Here is a 25,527-nt window from a genome sequence, read left to right as displayed (position 1 = left end):
AATATTTTCAATCCCCTTGCAAAGAAATGAAAAAGAAATAAAAGATAGCAGGGACAAAATAAAAAAAAAAAGTGCTACTGTCAATCCAGATTGCTGTTACTAGTCCTGTTAAAAAACAAAACAAAAACGTGTCCGATAGAGAAAGATAATTCTTACACAATTTTTAAACGTATTTTAGTAATTCCAATATTGCCAGATCTCAAGAAAAAAATAGAATATGACAGTGACATAACATGAAGCCCGTGTAGCACGAAACAAAAATGCAAACTTTACTTGAATATCAGAGCAAGACATTATATTACAGCTGTTTAAGCTCTTTATGACAGTCTTATGTTTTAAAACGGCAGGAAGAAAAAAGTAAACAGCGCCCCCCAGCGCCAGAAAATCTCCGGTGTTTCAGCTACCAGGGGTCCTTGAAGGGTCTAGTTTCCAGAATGCAGTCACTTGTGGGGGTTCTGCTGTTTAGGTACCTTACGGGCCCTGCAAATGGAACATGGTACTCGCAATCTATTTCAGCCAACTTTCTGTTCCAAAATTCAAATATTGCTCCTTCTGTTCTGGCCCCTCCCATTTGTCCAAACAGAGGTTTCTGACCATATGTGGGGTATCAGCACACTCAGAAGAAGGGTAACAAATTCTGGGGCCATTTTGTTGTGTTATTTCTTCTAAAAGTGAATAAATTGGGGCTAGAGCAACTTTTTTAGGTAAAAGGATATATTTTTTTTCATTCCACATCGCTTTAGTTTCTGTGAAGCACCTGAAGGTTTACTAAACTTCTTGGATGTTGGTTTGAGTACTTTGAGGGGTGCAGTTTTTTAGAATGGGGTCACTTTTGGGTATTTTCTGTCTCTTAGGCCTCTCAAAGTCACTTCAAATATGATGTGGTCCCTAAAAAATGGTTTTGTAAATTTTGTTGGAAAAATGAGAAATTGCTGATGAACTTTGACCCCTTCTAACTTCCTAACAAAAAAAAATGTTTAAAAACTTGTGCTGATGTAAGGTAGACAAGTGGGAAATGTTATTTATTAACTACCGTATTTTGTGTGACATAACTCTCTGGTTTCAGGGCATAAACATTAAAAGTTTGAAAATTGCGAAATTTTCATTAAATTCCCGATTTTTTTCACAAATAAAAGCAAAAATTATTGTTCTAAATTTACCACTATCATGAAGTACAATATGTCACGAAAAAACAATCTCAGAGTCACCGGGATCCGTTGAAGCTTTCCAGAGTTATAACCTCATAAAGTGACACTGTTGAGACTGCAAAAATTGCCCGGTCATTAGGGACAAAACTGACTTCGTCCTTAAGGGGTTAATGCGCATGTAAGAAGAAACACTAAAGGCCGCTTTACACACTGCGATATCGGTACCGATATCGCTAGTGTGGGTACCCGCCCCCATCTATTGTGCGACACGGGTAAATCGCTGCCCGTGGCGCACAACATCGCCCAGAGCCGTCACACATACTTACCTGCCCGGCGACGTCGCTGTGACTGGCGAACCGCCTCCTATCTAAGGGGCGGTTTGTTCAGCGCCACAGCGACGTCACAGCAGCGCCACTGAACCGCCGCCCAATAGCAGCGGAGGGGCGGAGATGAGCGGGACGTAACATCCCGCCCACCTCCTTCCTTCTGCATTGCGGCCGGGAGGCAGGTAAGGAGAGGTTCCTCGTTCCTGCGGCGTCACACGGAGCGATGTGTGCTGTCGCAGGAACGAGGAACAACTTCGTTACTGCTGCAGTAGCGATATTTGAGAATGGACCCCCATGTCACCGATGAGCGATTTTGCATGTTTTTGCGACGATGCAAAATCGTTCATAGGTGTCACGCGCAACGGCATCGCTAATGCGGCCGGATGTGCGTCACCAATTCCGTGACCCCAACGACAACGCATTAGCGATGTCGTAGTGTGTAAAGCCCCCTTAAGGCTATATGCGCACATTGCGTACTGCCGTGACAGATATTCTGCACTGATTTGACAGTGTGTGTGCGATTCAAATCGCTGCAGAAACGCTGCGTAATGGATGCAGTGTCTGCAGAATAGATGCCGATTTTATGCTCTCTGGATGCTGCCTCTCCCATAGACAGTGGGAGCAGCATCTAAAGTGCACCAAATAGGTGACATGTTGCTTATTTGAGCGCAATTTGGATCAAAATTTCAGCATGGAAATCGCTGCGCTCTCAAACGCAACGTGTGCATGGATTATGAACAATCTTCATAGACTGTGCTGGGGACACAGGACACAAGAGTTTACGTTGCAGTGCAAAACACAGCATAAATGCATGAAATTACGCAACGTGCGCACATAGATGTGCTGGTCAGGAACTGAGGGCGAAACTGGCCAGTACTGAACTGGTTAACATAGCATTTCCATGCAGTCTCCTGTGCACCTAGAACATGATGAAGTTTTACGACATTCCTTCCTTTACGTTATAGTTTTAGTACAGAAAGTGAGAAGACAAGACCCCGGCTTCTTGTCAATGACAACTCGACCTCAATATTGTGCTGCAGGCCAAGGTTAGGTTCACATATAACGGAACCTTCCTAACGTTGTCCAGGAAACTGGGGGAAGAGAAAAAAGCACCGCCCTCACTTCCTTTCTTCAAAACTTCCTGCTGGAAACTAATTGGCTAGCGATTGCCACTGCAGACCACGTGATTTACCTTCTTTTTTGGATTGGTCAATCTTTCTCTTGGTTACAGTGGAACGCAACGCAGGCCTGACATGGCGTCTTAGCAACCGTGGGTGCGCGGTATTGTGTAGTAATGCGGGCTGCTAGGATGGTGTGTAGGGATGCGCCGTGCCTGGTGACGTTAGCAGTGGTCGGATTCATAGCTCAAGCCGGGGCACAGGCAGTGATAGGTGAGTATTAAGAACGGATGTGATAGAGTGTGGGGGTTTGTGCTCTGCTGCTTCCTAGACTAGTAAGATATTGCTGTACTGGGGAAATAACGAATAGAGTAGTGCACATATGTCACACATGAAGCAGAGAAGACGCTGCAGCACAGGTGCAGTCAGTAATGAAGCCGCATTAGTAATAGGGGTACTTGGTGGGGTTCCAGTACAGTGATCTGTAGTGTATGTTACCCTGAGCGTGCGGGCTGCCCCCCGTGTTACCCTGAGCGTGCGGGCTGCCCCCCGTGTTACCCTGAGCGTGCGGGCTGCCCCCCGTGATACCCTGAGCGTGCGGGCTGCCCCCCGTGATACCCTGAGCGTGCGGGCTGCCCCCCGTGTTACCCTGAGCGTGCGGGCTGCCCCCCGTGTTACCCTGAGCGTGCGGGCTGCCCCCCGTGTTACCCTGAGCGTGCGGGCTGCCCCCCGTGTTACCCTGAGGGTGCGGGCTGCCCCCCGTGTGACCCTGAGCGTGCGGGCTGCCCCCCGTGTGACCCTGAGCGTGCGGGCTGCCCCCCGTGATACCCTGAGCGTGCGGGCTGCCCCCCGTGATACCCTGAGCGTGCGGGCTGCCCCCCGTGTTGTCCCTGCGCTGTCCCTACACCCTTTACGCTGTCCCTACACTCTTTACACCCTACATCTATGTAAAAAAAAAAATAAAACCCCTTTAAGGTGGCCTCCATCAATAGCAGCTGTAGAAGAACTGACATAATCATGTGTTACACGGACAGTCCACGGATCTAGGAGGGAGCCCTGTAATGCTTTATTTTCCTATTGTGACAATGAAGGTGGAAATAAACTGTAAAATACAATTGCTTGCTGAGGGGCGTCACTGCAGGGGCACCAGTGTAGCTGATTGTCACACATTGTCCTTTAAGTTGTGATTTAAAAAAAAAAAAAAGTCTAGTTTCGGAGAAGACGAATTGAATTCTTTCCTTATCAAAGTTCCACAGATTTCCCGCTCTCAGCAATGATCCCGCTATGTCACTTTGCAGGAGACAGCCACAAACTTCCTTCTTAAATGAATCCCGACCAGTGCTGTACAATGCGGGGGCTAAGTGCCTGCTCATTCCGATAACTCATTCATAGACTGATGTACAGCGCCCGAACGTCAGTGAATCTGCGCCCAACATAATACATAAATATGGACATTTTAGGAAACAAATATAACGCAAGATACACAGTTACAAGGATTCATAACAGTAAATCGCACTAAGACTGTGCACACAATGTCTTTTAAACTCAAGCAAAATCGCCCAGTTTTTTTTTTCAGGCAGACACATAAGAAAACTACTTTTATTTTTTTTAGGGTTTCTTTTCCAGTTATTTTATGAGTGTTCTTTTTTTTTTTTTTTTTTTTTACTGTTTGGGCTGCCGTAGTTTTTTCTTTTTGGGACCGTTTTCCCATGGTTTTTATGATGTCTTTACTATTGTCGTTTTCATATATTTTTTTTTCACTCCCATTGAAGATCATTATTTTTAAGCAAAACACTGCAAAAGCTCTCCAGGCGTCTTTTCAGCTTTCCTGATTACTTGTATTGTAAAGTACATAGCATCTTCTTGGCGGCAAACAGCCAAAGAATCGACATGACTTCTTGTAATTGCTCTGCATCTTTGAAATTGAGGGCACGTGAACACGTTTCTCTTTAAGGCTATGTGCACATAAAAAGGCATGTTTTGGCAGGAAAAACGCAGCAGAAAAAAATGCAATTTTTTTTATTGAGTTTGTTTGTTTTTTCATATGTGTTTTTCCTGCTTTTTTAAGTCATGGTGTTCGCGGGGGTTCAGGCACTGTATCCCCGTGATCGCCACTGGGTCTCTGGTTGATGTTACAGCCGGGAACTGGCTCTCCCTGCCCGGAGCAGTGCCCGCGCCGCTTCCAGCAGTTGAGATCACTTTGATCGCAGCATTCAGGAGGCAGGGAGAGAGATCGCTTATCTCTGCCTGGCAATCGGGTCCCTGGAATGCGATCATAGGCACTTGATCGCTGCCATAGTAACCCTGGGTCGGCACCATGACGACCCTGGGTTACTGAGGTACGGAGAGCCTCACACACCATGTTGTATGGAGTGTGAGGTCTCTTTCACACGTCTGGGCAAAGCACACGTTTTGCACGGTCCGTGGTGTACGTGCGTATCTGTGTGTGTCTTTAGCGTGTTCTGTCAGTGGGCCATCCGTGTGATGTGCACATAGCACACGGACAGCATAAGCTGGTATACGTACCTGTCCATGGTGCTAATGTCTCCGGCACTGCTGCTGTTTCCAGTCCATGGTGTAGTGAACATGCGATGAGCATAGTGAGCGGGAGTCGGAAGAAAGTGACAGCAGCGGCAGAGACAGCAGCACTGGAGACAGGTGAGTATAGAAAAGCATTTTGTTTCACAGACATGTGGTTTTCTCCAGTATGTGTTACGCGGAGCACATCAGTGTGTGGTCCGTGTGACTCCCATGCTGCCGGAGAATTACGGACATGTCGCCGTGTGGAGCACACGGAAACACGTATGCTCCACACGGTCCATGGGAAAGCACGCACAGGTGCGTAAACCCATTGATTTTAATGGGTCTTTGTGTGCCCGTGTTTCCAGTAGGTGTGGAAACGGACGTCACACGTACCGGAGACACGGATGTGTGAAGGGGGCCTGAGTCAATGTGCCACGCTATCCCCTGTAGTGATAAACCATTGCAGGAGATTATAGAAACACAGAAAAAAACGCAGAAATAACTGACACGCTGCTTCTTTTTTAGCAACAAAGTCTGTAAGGAAAAAGAAGCAGCGTGTGCACAGCAAGTCACGATTCTCATAGACTGCTGGGATGCTTTCTCCTTGCTTTTATTGATTAAAAATAGCAATAAAAACGCAAGAAAAAGGCGCAAAACCCCCGCCACGTGGACACAAAGCCGTCGTGTTTTCTGCTCACTTTTGTCACAAAACCTGAAGGATTTCCCAGTCCCTGCATAGTAAATGAGATCCCTGAAGTCTTCTGCACACGTTGCTTATTTTCTCTTTGTAGATTTGCAGCAGATTTATATTTGTACCATGTTAATTCTTGCAGCCTTTTTTGCTGCAGATGTCACACATTCTAATGAGCGTGGAAAAATCTGCAATAAAAACGCATGAAGATACCAGGATTTTCAGTAGAGTTTTCTGCCGCAGATCCTGAATGTGCGCACAAACCCAAAAGCAGTTAAAAGACGTTCAAAAGCCTGAACATATGCACAGCAAGTCTGTTCTATAAAGCAATGCAAATGTTCATTCTTTTCAGCTTTTTCTAAGATGGCTTTTAGGCAGTTTGTGTCAGAATCCACGTAAAAAAAGACGTCATGTGCACACAGCCTTAGGGATAAATCAGAAGTCAGATTTTCCTATACGAGTGTTTTTTCATTATGGTCCACACCAAAATATTGAGACATGTCTGAATGTGATCCAAGCTGAGTGTATGGGTCTGTGAAAAAATCGGGCAGCGGTAGGAAGTCATCCACGTGATTTACGGATAGGTCTGACACACCTGCATCAAGCTTTTTCTGCATATAAGAAAAACTTAAGGCCACTTTACACACAGAGATAAATCTGCGGCAGATCTGTGGTTGCAGTGAAATTGTGGACAATCAGTGCCAGGTTTGTGGCTGTGTACAAATGGAACAATATGTCCATGATTTCACTGCAACCACAGATCTGCCAAAGATTTATCTCTGTGTGTGACGGGGCCTTTATAGTATAAGTCGACCCACAGACCAAGCACTGATGAAAATTAGAGACATTTAGGGCATAAAAAGGCCAGTTTTACGTCAGCCCAGCAGTAAGGCATTTGTGCAAATTCCTGTATGCAATGTTTGCATGCCTGAGCGTTTCCAAGTGCAGCTGTTTATGTGTTAGAGGATGTTTTATGTTCAGTTTGCACCTGTTCACACTTGTCTCTTAGGAAGTTCCATCAGTTTTTTTTTTTTTAAATTCAAGCACTAATGAAAATCCGATCAAAGGCACTGATGAAACTTGATCAGCTTTTGTGTACGAGAAAACTCACATCTGAATGAGGCCTGACATCCACAATCTTCGGGGGTTGGACTAGACGGCAGTAGGGCAGGGACCATGGGATCATACAGTAGTTGCTATGTTAGTGCAGTCCCCTGTGTACATTGTGGAGTGCTGACCATCTCTCATCTGTTTTTGATCCATAGACAGTGATGGGGGCTGACAAAACTATTGAAATAAGGCAATGAGCCAGCCCCCTTCATCTGCCGGGATCAGCGCTTAGAGCAGGACATCAGTGGAGCTTTGATTTTGGAAATATAGTGTTATTCTAGTTTGAAAACCCCTTTTAGCCTTGAGTATGATCAGTCTGTTAGTAATAATTAATGATAGTAGAGTTTAATGAGCGTTTTTTGTACTTTTGTAGGTTTCTATCCTTCCACCGTCTTGTTGTCTGGACCACAAATGATAGCATTCCTTGTTGCTAATGTCTCCTCTGATCAGTTATCTCTTGCGGTCATCTCCAGTACAAGTAAGTTCAGTGATTTTCCTGACTGCAATAATAAATGTTTTTTTGTGTTTCTCCCTTTACCATTCATTTGCATTGTTTATAGTATGTGTTTATGATGGGGTTACTCACTCAGTTGACTCCTTAAGGTAACGACAAGAACACTTTTACTTAAAAAAACAAGCAGGTTATTCAGCAACACATAAACCGCTGTCCAGGAATATAACACAAGTCCTATTGCAGTTTCAAAGAATATAACAAGCTAAGGCGGGCTTTGCACGTTGCAACATCGGTAACAATGTGTTACCGATGCTGCAGCGATAGTCCCGCCCCCGTCGCACGTTCGATATATAGTGAAAGCTGCCGTAGCGATTATTATCGCTACGGCAGCTTTACACGCACATACCTGCCGTGCGACGTCCCTCTGGCCGGCGACCCGCCTCCTTCCTTAGGGGGCGGGTCGTGCGGCGTCACAGTGACGTCACACGGCAGGCGGCCAATTAAAGTGGAGGGGCGGAGATGAGCAGGATGTAAACATCCCGCCCACCTCCGTCCTTCTCATTGCAGCCGGGAGGCAGGTAAGGTGAAGTTCCTCGCTCCTGCGACTTCACACACAGCGATGTGTGCGGCCGCAGGAACGAGGAACTACATCGTACCTGTCGCTCCCCCGGCATTATGGAAATGTCGGAGGCTGCAGCGATGATACGATGACGACGATTTTGCGGTCGTTCATCGTATCATCTAGGATTTACACACTACGACATCGCAAGTGACGCCGGATGTGCGTCACTTTCGATTTGACCCCACCGACATCGCACCTGCGATGTCGTAGTGTGCAAAGCCCGCCTATCACTGTCCATTTCCCTTTCGGTTTCGGTTTCGCATACTCAGGTTCAGGTACAACTTCTTCTTAGAAGTATCCTAGTGGAGTTGTAGGAGTCTCCACAGATATCATGCTCGGTCAGGACAAGGTAATCCTCTTTCTCTCTGAGGCTCCTTCTAGAGGTATAACAAGCTCCACACACTGACCTATGTGTCAAACAAACAGACACCATTATAACATATGAGACGCACCCATGGGTGGAGGTACGTGGATAGGCCCTAATGAGTCTCGTAGTTCTACAGGTACCAGAGCCATCATCTTACACTATGTGTATGTCTGTAGTTTCTGTATCTGTATATTTTTTTCTAGCATCTATACCATCACCAAGTTGTAATGGAGGAAGTACCACAGAGAACTGGTCATCAAGTCTGGAATCATTTGATGCTGGGGCACAACTGGTGAGTGAGATTAAAATATTAAGAAAATGTTATAGGTTGTTAAAGATCACAGACAGGCAAAGTAATTTTTGTGATATTTAGGGTCTCAGAACTTCAAGTTGTGTCATTAAAAAGAACACCATGGTCCCTTTCTTTGGGAAAGTAATAGTGTTCACAGTCCTGAACCCATAACCATTATCTTTTTGACTATATTAATCAGGGCTGAGTATAATAATGAGAGCTATAGGGACTTGCAGATAATAACTTCTTACAGTTTTGATCTCCGGTCTGACCGGACTGTCCGTTGAGGCACGTGACCATATGCTCTTGCACAGTTGTTGTGGCGTATTCTATGTTGGATGAATTAAGCCGAAATAGATCCTTGTGCGATTATCTCCAAGGAGTGTGGTTAATGTTTTGAGAAGGGGTATCTGCTCTCAGAGCCCTGTTAGGAGCAATTATTGAATTATTGATAACTATGGAAGTTGCTATAGAAAACAGAGGATAGTACCCAAGGAGATGAGAAAAGAAGTAATTAGTAGTGATGAGTGAGCACTACAATGCTCAAGTGCTCGGTACTCGTAATGAGCAGTTGGACTCTCGGACGGGTTCGACTTGTGTACCGAGTATAATGGAAGTCAGTGGGAAACTCAAGCATTTTTCTGGAAGATCTTCTATTATACTTGGTACACGAGTCAAGCCTATCCGAACGATGTAAGTAAACCCCAGCACTCGAAGGAAAAAAGAGGATATTTGTGAGGTCCTCCACTTTCGCTGCCACTGCCACGTTGCTGCTGCAAACCTCACTGGGCATCTCCCATAGGCGTTCTCCTTTTCATCACCATTCTCCTGAATATTCTACTCACCTATACCTTGATTGCTTGTACTGCAAAGTGTGAAGCACCTGCTTTATCTCAACTACGGTTGTCAATTGTGACCCGCGTTCCCTTGTGCTTCCACATTAAGCAACAATCTTGAAAAAGGCGCAAGGCGAAACGTTGGTGTTGCATCTGTCAGGGTTGACTTTTTGCAGTCAATCAAAAATAAAATGTATTTGCATCGCAAATATTCTCTTTTTTCCTTCGAGTGCTGGGGTTTACTTACATCACTAGTACCCCCTTTTCACCCTTCAGCACCACCATTTAGCAGTGAGCCAGATCTCATCTATATTATATGAAGTCTATCCGAGCGTCTGTCTACTCATTTCGAGTACCGAGCACCCAAGCATTGTAGTGCTCACTCATCCCTAGTCCTGCCCTCAATTACTGCTGAAGGTAGACGCAGTATATAGGGATGCCATTGTATGTTATCCCTAGAGGCCATACGGTCAGTTGTATGGCTTTGTTCACATGTGCATTGTGGCTTCTGCTTATATATGATGGATACTACCAGCAGTTGTTTGGACCCATGGAAAGATTAATTACTTTGCTATTTTGGGTCTCTTCTGCAGGTTATAGCAAAAGTTCTAGTAACTTTCAGGAGGAACCTGACCTTGTGTTCAGGCAATGACACAAATTGCTGCTCCAAGGTTCAGTGTGTGGTGGAAACCCTTCAAGTCACGGCCTGCGAGAATGGCCGACCCATTGCCAGCATGCTCATTCATGCAGAGATTTTCACCAACACCACCTTCGTGGGCACGGCCTCAGGTAAGGGGCTCTTTACACGTCTGCACCATTGAGGGTTGTGTTGAGTATTTATTATAGGTGAATGATGTCTGGGAATAGTGTGGTACCATGCTGTTTTTACACACTGTGTATGTAAATTAAAGGGGTTATTAAAGGGACTGATCACTACAGGAAAACCCCAGTGTAATCCTATCAGCACACCAAGTAACATGTAAACAATCGATACTCTCCTCCTGCAATGGAGCTGTTCTAGCCGTGTCGGTACCACTGTTCCCGGCGGTGATGTGACATTGTTGTGTCACCTGCAGGCTGCTGCCAATAAATGGCCACTGATCAGCTGGAGCCTTTCCTACTTCATCAGCGCGGACGTCTGTGCTGAAGGAATATTGATGAACTGCAGCTGACGAGCGACCGCTCATTGGCAGCATCTTGCGGGTGACACAACAATGTCACATCACCGCCAGAAATAGTAGTGCCGACATCAGTACAACAACTGCAGAAGGTATTGATTGTTTTTATTCTAACGGGTCCTCAAATGACTGAGCTGGAGTTCTCCAGAAGTGGAATAACTTATAATATTAATATATTAGTAGGTTTGAATATATGAGCTACAAATGTTCTATTTTGGTGACATTTCTTGCATTTTTGTTAAAATTGTTTTTGTTGGTTCTGTTTATTGCTGACACTAGTGCTCTGACTGTACAGCGCTAATTCAACATTATAGGTACTCTGTCCGCACAGAATGACTGTTCAAACCAAGTACAGGCACTTGGTTCATAATGGCCAGGCTAAACATTTAAGTGCACCTACCCATCTGCTTGTTTTCCCTCTATCTCCACCCTCCCTTCTTCTTTGATTGACAGCTCTGGCTTCATAGAGCAATAAAAAAGGCTGAAGTAGATGGAAAAGAAGCAGGTAGGAAGGTGCACCGAAGGCCGGGGCCACACGGGGACTAATGCGATCCTCGCATGACACTCGGCTCACGCTAGCAGCACAGCCGGAGCCGGATGTCATGTGAGTGTCATTGCAACTGAGGTCCGATCATGTAATCGGACCTCAGCTGCGGGGGGCGGGCCGGCACTGAGGAGGGGAGGGAGGGATTTATCTCCCTCTCCCCTCCGTTGTAGGCTATTGCCATTCTTGTCCTGCACTCGCTGGTGTACTGCGGTGTAGTGCAGTGCGATTTTTCTCTCGCCCCATAGACTTGAATGGGTGTGAGAGAAACCAGGAATGCATTACACCCACAGCATGCTGCGACTGTTTTCTCGGTCCGATTAGGGCTGAGAAAATAATCAGTCATGGGTGCTGACACACAGGCTAATATTGGTCTGAGTGGAATGCGATTGTTTTATCGCATTGCACTCGATACGATTTTCATGTCGTGTGTCTTAGGCCTAAATGTTTGGCTACACCATGATGCACCGAGCGCCTGTACTTAGTTTTAACAATCATTCTGTGCTGACAATCCTTTTAAAAATGATTCTTGTTTTGTAGCAATCCGTTATGAGAAATCAAGCTTTAAATTCACATTCAAATATGTGGCAAGCTCCCTAACCCCAATGCACTTCCAGGCTGATATACATGTGGCCTCAAAGCTTGATTTCATATTGCCGAGATCGGATTGGTACAAAACAGGTATCGTCTTTATCGTTGTTCTAGGTCCTGTATAGCCGGACCACTAGTTTCCTTAGTAAAATCACCATAACAAGTTCCCTTTAAGATTTAGTCTACATTTGGTTGAGGAGTGGTTATGGAATAAACAAGATGCAACCTCAGTGTTACCTTATGGGAAACAGTTTACATGAGACTTTTTGCAGTGATCACCCACTACTTAGCTTTCTTTACGGAGACATTGCAGAAAAAATAATCTTGTGATTTTTATATTATTTTCCCCTGCCAAAATGTTGCCCCGTCCGTACAGAAGGTCTCCCATCTGGACAATCCCTTTCATTATAGCATATTTGTAATGGAATTATAAAGCTGATGTTAAAATGTGCACATTACTTTACTGAATGGCTGAATATTTGTATCTGGACGTTTACAAGATGCTGATTATTACAGAGAATAAAACTGTGATCCCAAACCAAGCGTATCAACCACTAGGAGCCTGTCCTTGCAATCTGACAGCCGGGGCCTGCGATGTTCGCTGCTGCTGTGATCAGGTAACTCGTGCTGCTTTTTGTTGTTATGCTATGGTATTTTATATATATATATATATACTAGCTGTAGCACCTGGCATTGCCCGGGACAGTAACTGTCTCCCAGTCTCTGTCTGTCTCTCTGTCTGTCTCTTTCCCTGTGTGTCTGTCTGTGTCTTTGTCTCTGTGTCTATATCTCTGTCTGTCTCAGTATCAGCCTCTCTGTCTCTATCTCTGTGTCTGTCTGTCTCTCTCTATCTCTTTCCCCGTCTGTCTCTTTTGCCCGTCTGTCTCTTTTGCCCGTCGGTCTCTTTCCCAGGTCTGTCAGGTCTGTCTCTTTCCCAGGTCTGTCTCTTTCCCAGGTCTGTCTCTTTCCCAGGTCTGTCTCTTTCCCAGGTCTGTCTCTTTCCCAGGTCTGTCTCTTTCCCAGGTCTGTCTCTTTCCCAGGTCTGTCTCTTTCCCTGTCTGCCTCTGTCTCCCTACCGATATCCTATTACCTCACACATAAGCTTGTTATACTATGTATGTCTTTCGTTCCTATAGCAACCAATCAGAGCTGCTATTAATAATAACCTGTAGCTTCCAGCTCCATTGACTTTAATGGAGGCAGTTTTTTTGGAGAGTAACTGTAAAGCGCGGGGTTAAATTTTCCCGTCAAAACATAGTCTATGACGTTCCCTGAGTCACATGAGACGTCTGTGCAAAATTTCGTGATTGTAAATGCGACGGTGCAGATTCCTTTATTGGACATACATACATACACTCAGCTTTACATATTAGATTTTGATCATTTTTGTTAGAAATGTGTTCATTCTTGTTTATAATGTAAAAGAGAAACATGATCAGTATTTACTAGTACAGTATTATGCACACGTCACATTATATAATGCAGACGTCACATTTTCAGGCAAGCTGTGAAATACACTAGTGTAATTTACTATTATGTATTGTTATTATGACTATGCCTAACTTAATAACAGACAGCTGCACTCTCATTGGTACAGGGCACGTACCTTCAGTCACCCAGTAGTTATGACATCAACATTTCTGTACTTTTATATATCAGCCTGTCCTAGGAGTTAAGTCTGAATTTTCCTACATTACAGTCTGAGCGAATAAAGGGCTTTTCCTGCAATAAATGAATTTCTACAGTCCATTGATTTTGTAATTTGGGTGGATCTTTTCGGGGGACATTGTTTTACTGTATTTATATATAACCCTATTCTGCTTCCTAATGTAATTACTCAGAAATTTACTTAACAACTATGAGGTTTTATTTCTATAATGACATTCATGTTTTTCATGTAATATAAGTTATATCGAAAGAGGCAAGAGGTTTCTTAAAGGGAATTTGTGATCGGGATATCACCCCCAAACTATTTATATGTGCATGTAGCTCTTTCAAAGACCCTTCCAGAAACAGCTTTAAATGGCCAGTCTGTTCCTCCCTTACTGAGAAATCAGAGTCGTAATTTATATGCAAATCAGGCATTAGCTCTGAAGCCTTGGTCACTCCAGCTCTATTCCCTGCCCAGCATTACCTCCTCTTGCTTCACTGACAGTCTCTATGCTGTGTGACTCCAGGGAAAAGCGCTACCAGTCAAACAGAAGGAGGCGGTGCGGGGCAGGGAGTAGAGCTGGAGTGACAGAGGCTTTAGATCTACAGACTCCTTTGCATATCAGTTGCAACGTTGATTCCTCAGTAATGGAGGAATGGATTGGTCATGTAAAGGTATTGCTTGACTTGTCTTTGAAAGAGCAACATGTGCGTATAAATAGTTGTTGTGGGGGAGGGGTGAAATCCTGCTGACCGATTCCCTTTAAATAGTTTATAACAATTATGCATTTACAATCAGCCTATTTTCTTGTTTGCTAGGACTGCAGTAAAAGCATGAAAGATCTGTTTCAAGGATCCTGTTACTCTGGTGTCTTTGGTGGAAATGTCTCTCCACCTTTTGACCAGCTTTGCAGTGTTCAGGAGAAGACCTATGCTCCTGACTGGTTTCCATTTTTGTGTGTCCAGTCTCCTATGGACAATTCCCCATTTCTTGGTTATTTTTATCAGGGATACACTAGGTAAGTTGGTGTCTCTTTAGATAGATTGATTGATTGATTGATTGATTGATTGATTGATTTGGTTCTCCCAGTAAAAACCTCTCCTTCTGCAGGACCTGGCCTCTTTGCTTGAATGAACTATGATTTCTCTGTAAGAACAGTCTCAAAATCTTACTGCTGTTGTCTTAGTGAAGAAGACAATAACAAAGGTTAAACTTCTAAGATCTTTATGATCAGACGGCACTGTATGTGTGGCTGCCCTCCGATATTCCTGTAGGTCTATTGATCTATTATTTGATCACTACCGCAGCTTCTGATGTGTAGTCAACCAGAGGTGCACCTGTAGCACAGAGTTTTGCACGAAACACGCCAAATGTCCTAGCGACATCAGACGCTGCTCACATTGCAGACTCTGACACTCCGTCCAATGGTTTCTCTGGTGTTTCTGATCAACTCAGGCAGTCTCTGGCATCGACCTGCTGTCTGCTCATTTATAGACAGGCTAGCAAGAGTTAACCTCTGCTTGACTGCTCGTTAGGCTTCTTTGATATCACATGTTGTAGGGAAGCCAATCATTTCTGCTCCTTTCATTTTTAGGCTGAAGGAAACCTATCTACGCCAACTATAGTTTATGCTGTATTGGTCTGTGAATTGTAGTGTCTCAGACTTGCTGGAGAAAGATTTGCTTAGTGGCTTGTGGAGTTACCCGTCATCTGCTTGTTTTCACCCTGCTCTTGTTTTCTTGTTTTCCTCCTAATCTCTCTAATTGTGTTTTCTTCATCGTTCCTTATGGGAGACCCAGACCATGGGTGTATAGCTTCTGCCTCCGGAGGACACACAAAGTACTACACTCAAACGTGTAGCTCCTCCCTCCGAGCATATACACCCCCTGGATGACAAATCTAACCAGTTTCAATGCTTTGTGTTCAGGAGGTCACACACACACATGCATTCTCAGATTTTTGATTTTGGATTTTTTTGATTTCAAAGATTTGGAAGAAAAGCGGGTCCAGTCTGGACTCCCGGCATGTCCCTTCTCACCCCACTCTGTCGGCGGTGCTGTTAAGGTTGATTTTACAAGGCTGGAGCCTTCACATGCCGCGCTCCTTCACCATCCCCTGAGGCTCTGGCTTGAAGTGGGAGCCATCACGGTTCTCACTGCTTTGCAGGAGACCGGTCTCCATCCGCAGCCCTTTCAGGATCCTGCCGGACGGAGCGCTCACCCCCCAGGGACCTGGCACCTGCGTCTCACAAGCTAAGTACTGAGACGTTATTACCACAGAAAGTGGTCTTTCCAGGGGTCCCTTGTACTTTATATATTGGGGAGAATGTGTTATATGACTGTGTTAACATTTCCGGCCGGTTCTCCAGTTTTCACTGGAGAACCGCGCCGATGGTGCCTGCACGCTGGCCGCATGTTTAAATCTAGGCCCTGGCTTCGCCTGAGGCCTAGTTTCGGTTTCACTGCCCCTGCATGTCAGTCATGCAGAGGGACAGTGCGGCTCCGCCCAGCGGCTGTTCAGCACAGGGAATGGACACTCCTCACTGAGGAAAGATTCCCTCCCCTGTATACCTCATTTGCCCGCTCTCAGAGTAGGCCCCGCCCCCTCTCCTCGCTCCGGTCACCATTTTATCAGCGTTCTCAATGTCTGCATAGGCACAGAGATACCACATTGTGACAAATGGGGGCCTGGGCTGGGGGACTGGAGGGCACAGAGATGTATGTTAAACGGTCTGGCAAGCCACAACCTCCGGTTGTGCAGCTGCTTATATACTCTGTTTATATACTCTGCTGGGGGTCATTCTGGACAGAGCCCCCACTTCTGCAGCATGTCTCACATCAGAGCAAGGCTGCAAGGCTGTTCTTAATATGCACTGCATGTAGACTCGTACTGCCTGTACCAAGCACATAAACACAGTGGTCCCTCAGCCTGGAGGCTCATCAGTGGTCCCTCCAGCTGCTCCGGCTCCGGTGGCTGAACCCCCGGTTTGGGTAGAATCCGCTCTTTCCAGGGGACAGCTGTCCCGGACTCTGCTGAGCATGCATTAGCCCCCTTCTCAGGGCGCTTCTGCTGCTACGGCTCGCTCAGCAAAGCTCACAGAGGACTCTTCATCTGGTCTCAGACCCCGTCCTCCTAAAATGGAGACGCAGGGTCCCCTGTCCTTCCCCGTCCCGCAGCTCTGATTCACGAGCTGACTCGCAGGACGAGGAGGATGTCTTTACTAGGGGCTCGGACGCTACTTCATGTACCATTGATCTGTCCGAAGGTGACGCAGATGCTAATGATTTGATTGCGTCCATTATATTTGTACTGGACCTCAATCCGCCTGTATCAGGGGAGCATCCCCCTCTGGCAGAAAGGCATCAGTATACCTTAAGAGAACAAGGAGTGTGTTCCTTAACCACTCCAGTTTTCAGCCCACTGTGACCAAGCCCAGAGCCTGTCTTGACAGACGCTCCCAAAGCGTGGTTCTGATGACTGTTTCTCCCTTCCACCAGAGGTGGTCAAGGAGTGGGCTCATTCACCAAGGGTGGACCCTCCGGTGTCTAGACTTTCAGCCCGGATAGTTGTATCAGTGGCTAACGGCACCTCTCTAAGGATCCCACTGTCCGCCAGGTTGACCTTCTGGCCAAATCTATATATGAGGCGGCAGGGGCCTTGTTCTCCCTATCTTTTGCAGCAGTGCGGGCTCTCAAACCCATCTCTGCTTCTCTGGAGGAGATGCATTCCCTCACCAGGGACTTTATGCCCGAAATGGTTGCCTTAACTTCCAGGCTTCAGTCTTTTCATCCTATGCCATGTCTGCCATGCTGGAGACTGCCACCGCACTGCGGTGGCCTCGGCTACTTCCCTCGCTATCCGCAGGCTCCTGTGGCTTCGAGAGTGGAAGGCAGATGCTTCTTAAGAAGTTCCTTGCTGGGCTCCCTTTTGCTGGGACCAGTCTATTCGGTGAACAACTGGATGAAATTATTAAGGAAGCTTTTGGCAGGAAGAGTACTTCCATGCCACAAACCCAGGAAACCTGTCCGGGGCAGGAACCAGTCGAGGTTTCGTTCCTTTCGTTCCTCTAACTGGTCGTCCTCTAAGCCCTCGGCCTCGTCCACTAACTCAGCCAAGGTCCGTAAACCAACTGGCGCATGAGGCCGCGTCCTCAGAAGTCCGCAGGAGCTGCTGCCACCAAGGCAGCCTCCTCTTGATTATCTGGCCGCGCCAGCAACGCCCTTGGTCGGTGGCAGGCTCTCCCACTTGGGCGACGTGTGGTTTCAACACGTCTTCGATCAGTGGGTGTGGGTTACCATCTCCCACGGCTGCAGAATAGAATTCTATCCAGCCCGCCAAACAGAGGGTCGTGGCATTCTTGCAGGCCTGTGGAGTAATTGTACCAGTTCCCGACTGGGAACGGTCCTGAGATTTCTACTCAAATCTCTTCCTAGTCCCCGAAGAGGACGGTGCCTTCCGACCTGGATCTCAAGCTTCTCAACAAGCATGTTCAGGTGCGGCATTTTTGCATGGAATCTCTGCGATCAGTCAATGACCCAAGGAGATTTCTTAGCATCCATTGACATCAGAGATGTCTATCTGCATGTGCCAATCGCAGTTTCACACCAGCGTTGGCTACGTTTTTGTAATCGGAGAGGAGCATTTCCAATTCGTGGCTCTCCCCTTCGGGTTAGCCACAGCCCTTTGTGTATTCGCCAAGCTCATGGCAGCAGTGGTTGCGGTTCTGCACCTCCAGAGGTTGGCAGTGATTCCTTACCTGGACGACCTTCTAGTCAAGGCTTCATCCAGTGCAGACTGTCAGCGGAGTGTCTCGCTCACTCTCACCACGCTTGCAAGTCCACTCTGATCCCGACCCAGGAACTTACGTACCTAGGGATGCAATTCAAGACTCTGCTGGCACTTGTGAAGCTGCCCTTAGTTAAACAGCAGTCCCTTCATCTGGCGGTTCGCTCTCTGCTGAGGCTCCGCCGGCATTCCATCAGGCACCTCATGCAGGTGCTGGGTCAGATGGTGGCGTCAATGGAAGCGGTTCCCTTTGCCAGTTCCATCTGCGTCCCCTGCAGCTGGACATTCTCCGCTGTTGGGACAAGTGGACCTCTTCCTTGCACAGGCTGGTGGCTCTGTCGCCACAGACCAGGTGCTCTCTTTAGTGGTGGCTTCGGCCCCTCTCCCTGTCCCAGGGACGCTCTTTTCTGGCCCCGTCATGGGTGATTCTCACCACGGATGCCAGTCTATCCGGCTGGGGAGCAGTGCTTCTCCACCACCGAGCACAGGGCACTTGGACTCCGTCCGAATCAGCCCTCTCGATCAATGTGCTGGAAATCAGAGCTGTGCTCCTAGCTCTTGTAACTTTTCACCACCTGTCGGCGGGCAAGCACATTCGAGTCCAGTCAGACAACGCGACAGCAGTTGCCTACATCAATCACCAGGGCGGGACGCGCAGCGCCTAGCCCTGTTGGAAATTCAACGCATCAGTGGACGGAAGACTCCAAGTCCACCATATCCGCACCCAGGCGTAGAAAACTGGGAGGCAGATTATCTCAGCCGTCAAACCGTGGACAGCGGCGAGTGGGCCCTGCATCCGGCAGTGTTCCGGTCAATCTGCCGCAGGTGGGGCACGCCGGAAGTGGATCTAATGGCATCCCGGCACAACAACAAGGTCCCGGTTTACGTGGCTCGCTCCCACGATCCTCAGGCCTTGGCGGCGGACGTGCTGGTTCAGGATTGGTCCCAGTTCCGTCTGGCCTACGTGTTTCCCCCTCTAGCTCTCTTGCCCAGAGTCCTGCGCAAGATCTGAATGGAGGGCCGTCGGGTCGTACTCATCGCCCCAGACTGGCCCAGGCGAGCTTGGTTCCCAGACCTGCTCTGTCTGTCCGTAGAGGTGCCGTGGTATCTTCCGGACCGCCCAGACCTTCTCTCACAGGGTCCGTTTTCCGCCAGAATTCTGCGGCTCTCAGATTGACGGCGTGGCTCTTGAGCCTTGGATCCTCACGGCTTCAGGCATTCCTTCCGAGGTCATCTCCACTATGACTCAGGCTCGGATGTCTTCCTCGGCCAGGATTTACCACAAGACTTGGAGAATTTTCCTGTCCTGGTGTCGCTCTTCCGGCCATGCTCCTTGGCCGTTTTTTCCTTGCCGACCATCCTGTCCTTTCTACAGTCCGGTCTGCAGCTAGGACTGTCCCTCAATTCCCTCAAGGGACAGGTCTCGGCTCTGTCAGTGTTGTTCCAGCGGCGTATCGCCCGACTGGCCCAGGTGCGCACCTTCATGCAGGGCGCGTCTCACATCATTCCGCCTTACCGGCGGCCTCTGGATCCCTGGGACCTTAATCTGGTCCTCACGGCCTTACAGAAACCCCCCTTTGAGCCTCTTAGGGAGGTTTCGTTGTTTCGTCTTTCACAGAAGGTGGTCTTTCTGGTGGCCATAACTTCTCTCAGGAGAGTCTCTGATTTGACTGTGCTCTCTTCGGAGTCACCCCTTTTGGTTTTTTCACCAAGTCAAGGTGGTTCTCCGTCCGACTCCGGGCTTTCTCCCTAAGGTGGTGTCTCCTTTCCACCTTAACCAGGACATTTCATTGCCTTCCCTTTGTCCGGCCCCTGTGCATCGCTTTGAGAAAGCGTTGCATACTTTGGATTTGGTGCGGGCGCTCCGGATCTATGTGTCACGCACCGCCGCTCTCAGGCGGTGCACCTCTCTTTTTGTGCTAACCACGGGTCAGCGCAAGGGTCTCTCGGCTTCTAAACCGACCTTAGCTCGTTGAATTAGGTTGGCCATATCCGATGCCTACCAATGTTCTCAGGTGCCCCCACCGCCTGGGATTGAGGCGCATTCGACCAGAGCTGTCGGTGCCTCCTGGGCTTTCAGGCACCAGGCTACGGCTCAGCAGGTTTGTCAGGCTGCCACTTGGTCTAGTCTGCACACCTTTTCGAAGCACTACCTAGTGCATGCTCATGCTTCGGCAGATGCGAGCTTGGGCAGACGCATCCTTCAGGCGGCTGTCGCCCATTTGTGAAGTTAGGTTTTACCTACTTCTCAGTTCTGTTTATTTCCCACCCATGGACTGCTTTGAGACGTCCCATGGTCTGGGTCTCCCATAAGGAACGATGAAGAAAAAGAGAATTTTGTTACTTACCGTAAATTCTTTTTCTTATAGTTCCGACATGGGAGACCCAGCACCCTCCCTGTTGCCTGTTGGCAATTTCTTGTTCCGTGTGTTGTCACCGGCTGTTGTTGTAGACAGAGGTTCCGGTTATTCCGGGTTTTACTCTGTCTCTACTTATGGGTGGATGTCCTCCTTCAGCTTTTGCACTAAACTGGTTAGATTTGTCATCCAGGGGGTGTATATGCTCGGAGGGAGGAGCTACACGTTTGAGTGTAGTACTTTGTGTGTCCTCCGGAGGCAGAAGCTATACACCCATGGTCTGGGTCTCCCATGTCGGAACTATAAGAAAAAGAATTTACGGTAAGTAACAAAATTCTCTTTATTCTGCTGTATGGGCATGCTGTGTGACAGAGTTTTGGTTTTCCCTGTTTGTCTATTTCTGTGGGTTCAATCACACTCCTTTCCCAGCCCTCCCCCCCCCAGGGGAAGAGGAGGAGATATAAGATCAGGGTTGGTGAGAAACAGGGCCAGGAAGGAGACTCGGACATCCCCACCATTAGGCGTATCTCTGAGAATAGGGATAGCACAGGGCCCCCTAGTCTGAGGGTCAGCTTAGGGGTCCCCGATTTCACGATATCCCTATAGTCTCTCGTGACTGCATAATATCCTAATATTTTGGAGAAAAATTGGTCCGTTAGCTTTGTATTAATGTCAGAACTAATTTTCTCTGAGTAATAAGACAATTCTTTCCTTGACTTTTACAGATCTCCTTCTCAGACTTCATCTTTTACTTTGAACTTCCAGTCCATATATGAAAGAGTTCTTAATGGTTATAAACAAGGAGATGCAATATTAATAGACCAGAATGGATTCAATGACTATCTTACCATTCCACAGGTACTGCTTTTTATATATATATATATATATATATATATATATATATATATATATATATATATATATATATATATACATATATATATATATATATATTGATATATTATATATATATTGTGTGTTCAACCCAATTAAAATATTAATTAGTGCAGAGAGGTGAAAAAGGGTAAGGCACAACGGATTACATCACCACAGTCGTGGGGTAAGGAGCATATTTAGATGTACATACAGTAGCTGGCAAAATCCAGAACAACTATGCATTATAAATGTAAAAAATTACACATGCATTACTATATGAAATATTCAAAGTTGTGTAAAAAATGACCACAGACGCGGATAATTAATGGCACATGTGATACCACTGTAGACCTACCCATAGACTGCACATCATAAATGATCCATTCCCCTTTGGGCAAGAGAATTTTACATACAGTATGTACAGTATTTTACTGTATGGATGGATACCATGTTTGGCATAGGTGGTCTCCTTGACTGGAGACTGCCCTTCCCGTGGTTGTTCCTTCCCGGTGAAAGACCTGGCTAGTTTCCTGCCAGCGTTGAGAAACATGTGATGGTGTCTCCGCAGGCCTTCTTGCTTTGAATATTTCCCAGGGGGCATTGCTCTAGAATCACTGTGTTGAGAAACACGTGATGGTGTCTCCACAGTGGTGGATGTTGATCTCCCTAAGGACAACCATCCTTGCTCACATAGTCTTTTACTAGGCAATGCTCCCTCTAGCCAGATTCCTACTCCACACTGATGAGGGGCAAATACCCCGAAAAGGCTGTCTGTGGATGGATACCATGTTTGGCATAGGTGGTCTCCTTGACTGGAGACTGCCCTTCCCGTGGTTAATCTCCCTAAGGTCAACCATCCTTGCTCATATGCGCATCCTGACTGACATACACATACGTTAGGGTGTACGCAAGACTGAATACAGATTGTGATATGGAAATAAAACACCGGAAATAAAAACCTATATTTAAAAAAACAACAACAAAAAAACACTAATTTAAACAATAGGTCATTTTCTGATGATTTCTTCCTTTTAAGCTGCTACTTTCCAGAATCATTATTCTTGAGCTTCATTGAACTTGTAAGGTCTGCCAATTACTGTGTGTTAGTGCAATCGCTCAGTGATCTGGCAAGTAATTGCCTGAAGGTGACATTTGTATCCCTCTCTTTTCTCCATAGCAATCTCCTATTGGGACATGTATGAGAGACGCACCAGTGGCTTATCTTCAAGATTTCAGCACTACATGCGTCACTGATATATCAGTGTGCACAGATCCATGGACATTTCAGTTGGATCACCTGAACGTTAAAGATGGCAGCGGAGGTCAGTTTTTAATGTTTTGTTGTTTTTTTTTTAATTATTTTGGTCAGAAAAATTCTTGCTCCAAGTGTTTGACATCTGACATGCCATAGAGGCATATCAAGTTTTCTTCTGCAAAGTTTTTTTTAGAAAAAGTCATTTTAGAAAGAAGGGAACATTGGCTCAGGTTCCACTAATTGTTCCTAATACGTCTTCACAGAGAATAAGAAAATATCCACCAAAACAAAAGCTGGTCATTTATAGAGGGATCGCCAGCATTTGGAAATTATTTTTTCTGTATTTAGAGAAATATTGGCATTTAAATTTTGCCTTATTCTTGGAATATTTAACTATCCAATGGTATTTTTTACAGTGTAAAGGCTGCTTTACACGGTACGACCGATTGTGCAATTTCACAATCGATCGTACCCGCCCCCGTCCTTTTTGCGTCACGGGCAAATCGCTGCCCGTGTCGCACAAAGTCAGTAACCCCCGTCACACATACTTACCTCTCGTGCGACCTCGCTGTGGGCGGCGAACGTCCACTTCCTGGAGTGGGAGGGACAATCGGCGTCACAGCGACGTCACACGGCCGCCGGCCAATGGAAGCGGAGGGGCGGAGATGAGCGGGACGTAAACATCCCGCCCACCTCCTTCTTTCACATAGCCGGCGGCGGCCGCGTGACGCAGGTGAGCTGCTGTTCATCGTTCCCGGGGTGTCACACGGAGCGGCGTGTGCTACCCCGGAAACGATGAACAACTAAATTAAACGATATTATGGAACCTAACGAGCAGTACACGACTCACGATTTGTGAGCGATACTGCGTCGCTAGGAGGTGTCACACAGACCGGCATCGCCAGCGATGCCGGATGTGCGTTACAAAAACCGTGACCCCGACGATCTATCGCACGATAGATTGTCTGGTGTAAAGCAGCCTTAAGAGTTGTAAAACCCCAAAAACCTGCTTGGACATTTTAAGTCTTAAAACATTAACGAGAGTCTGTCATCAGGTTTCTGCTACCTCATGTGAGAGCAGCTTGATGTAGGCCCTGAATCCAACCGTGTATCACTTAGATTACTGGCTGCAGCAGTTCTGACACAATCAGAATTTTTAAATATAGCTAAGCAGCAGAGCTCAGAAAGCTGTCACATTCACTCCAGACTCTCAATAGAGATTGGCACCTATCTGTTAATGTACAATCAGAGGAGGGGGCGTGCCGAATTGCCCTGCGGGTAACTTTCTAGTATGAGCAATGATAAGCGTCCAGCTGCTTAAACAAACATAGCAAATAAATAACAGATTGGACTTTGATAAGAAACAGACATCCCTGAATTCTATGTTTTAACCCTTGCAGCATGTTGTCTTCTGATTACATAGCAAAATCCTGCTGACAGATTTCCTTTAATGCTCATTTCTTTTTCGCTCCTAATTGGGAGACCCAGACAGTGGGTGTATAGCTACTGCCTCTGGAGGCCGCACAAAGAACTACACTTAAAAGTGTAAGGCCCCTCCCCTTCTGGCTATACACCCTCCCGTAGGAGTACGGATTCCTCAGTTTTAGCTTTGTGCGCAAGGAGGTCAGACACGCACGCATAGCTCCATTGTTTTTAGTCAGCAGCAGCTGCTGACTATGTCGGATGGAAGAAAAGAGGACACATATAGTGTCCCCAGCATGCTCCCTTCTCACCCCACTTATGTCGGAGGTGTTTGTAAGGTTGAGGTACCCATTGCGGGTACGGCGGCAGGAGCCCACATGCTGATTCCTTCCCCATCCCTTTTTACAGGGCTCTGGGTGAAGTGGGATTTACCGGTCTCCAGGCACTGAGACCGTGCTCCATCTACAGCCCCTGGAGAAGATGCTGGATGGAGCGGAGTACATCAGGGACATGGCCCTGCTTCCTTAAGGTACTCTGTGTCCCCGTGCATTTGGCGCTCACACCGCAGCATGCTGGGTGTTGTAGTGCGCCGGGGGACATCAGCGCTGCGGCGCCTGTGCCATGGCCTCATTCAGCTTAGCTGAAGCAGGCACACTTATGGGAATCGGCCGCGCCGGCCGCTGGGACTGCGGCACGGCTGGCACTTGTAGTGCGCCGGGGACTTCAGCGCGGCCTGCGCTTTTACGGCGGCCGCGCTGATAACTACAGTCCCCGGCTTTTGCGGCCTGCTTCCGTTCGTTCCCGCCCCCAGACCTGCCAGTCAGGAGAGGGGCGGGACGCTGCCCACGTCTAGGACTCGGTCGCGCCGGCCGCTGGAACAGCGGCGCGGCTGGCACTTGTAGTGCGCCGGGGACTTCAGCGCGGCCCGCGCTTTTACGGCGGCCGCGCTGATAACTCGAGTCCCCGGCTTTTGCGGCCTGCTTTCGTTCGTTCCCGCCCCCAGACCTGCCAGTCAGGAGAGGGGCGGGACGCTGGCCAGTGCATCAGCGCTGAGGGCTGGAGTCGTTTTTACATACTCCAGCCCTCACAGTCAGCACAGAGGGGACACTGTTCCCGCACTTTTGTTTGGGAACTCCCACGGACCGCCCCTCTCCACATTAGCCGGCAGCCATTCTTGCTGACACGCTGAGCTGCAGAGGGGAGCCGGGGAGACCCAGACAAGGCATTCTGCAGCCTCTTACCCGCTGTTCAGCGGGCGGTAAGCAGCCCTCAGGGCTCACCCCCTCTTGTGCTCGTAGTATTCTTAGTATTTTGTTGCTACAAATACTTGGTATTACATAGCGCTGGTCGCCCTTTGGCTATAGACTCTCTCACATGCAGA

General features: G+C 47.3%; 1 protein-coding gene across 3 annotated transcripts in view; it reads left to right on the top strand.

Moving 5' to 3' along the window:
* TCTN2 (tectonic family member 2) overlaps positions 1-25,527 on the top strand; it is a 108,004-nt gene that overhangs the window by 39,574 nt on the left and 42,903 nt on the right. For 2 of the 3 annotated variants that reach the window (XM_075322679.1, XM_075322686.1), the window contains exons 2-8: positions 7,290-7,394; positions 8,563-8,651; positions 10,081-10,276; positions 12,317-12,417; positions 14,270-14,469; positions 21,319-21,451; positions 22,647-22,791. In XM_075322679.1, coding sequence (XP_075178794.1) covers positions 7,290-7,394; positions 8,563-8,651; positions 10,081-10,276; positions 12,317-12,417; positions 14,270-14,469; positions 21,319-21,451; positions 22,647-22,791 — 969 coding nt within the window. Of the gene's footprint in view, positions 1-2,717; positions 2,866-7,289; positions 7,395-8,562; positions 8,652-10,080; positions 10,277-12,316; positions 12,418-14,269; positions 14,470-21,318; positions 21,452-22,646; positions 22,792-25,527 lie in introns of those variants that run through there. The other variant, XM_075322675.1, reaches the window with a different exon arrangement.

This window comes from Anomaloglossus baeobatrachus, chromosome 1, assembly GCF_048569485.1.
Source record: "Anomaloglossus baeobatrachus isolate aAnoBae1 chromosome 1, aAnoBae1.hap1, whole genome shotgun sequence".
NCBI lineage: Eukaryota > Metazoa > Chordata > Amphibia > Anura > Aromobatidae > Anomaloglossus > Anomaloglossus baeobatrachus.
This window is presented reverse-complemented; position numbering and strand designations above follow the sequence as displayed.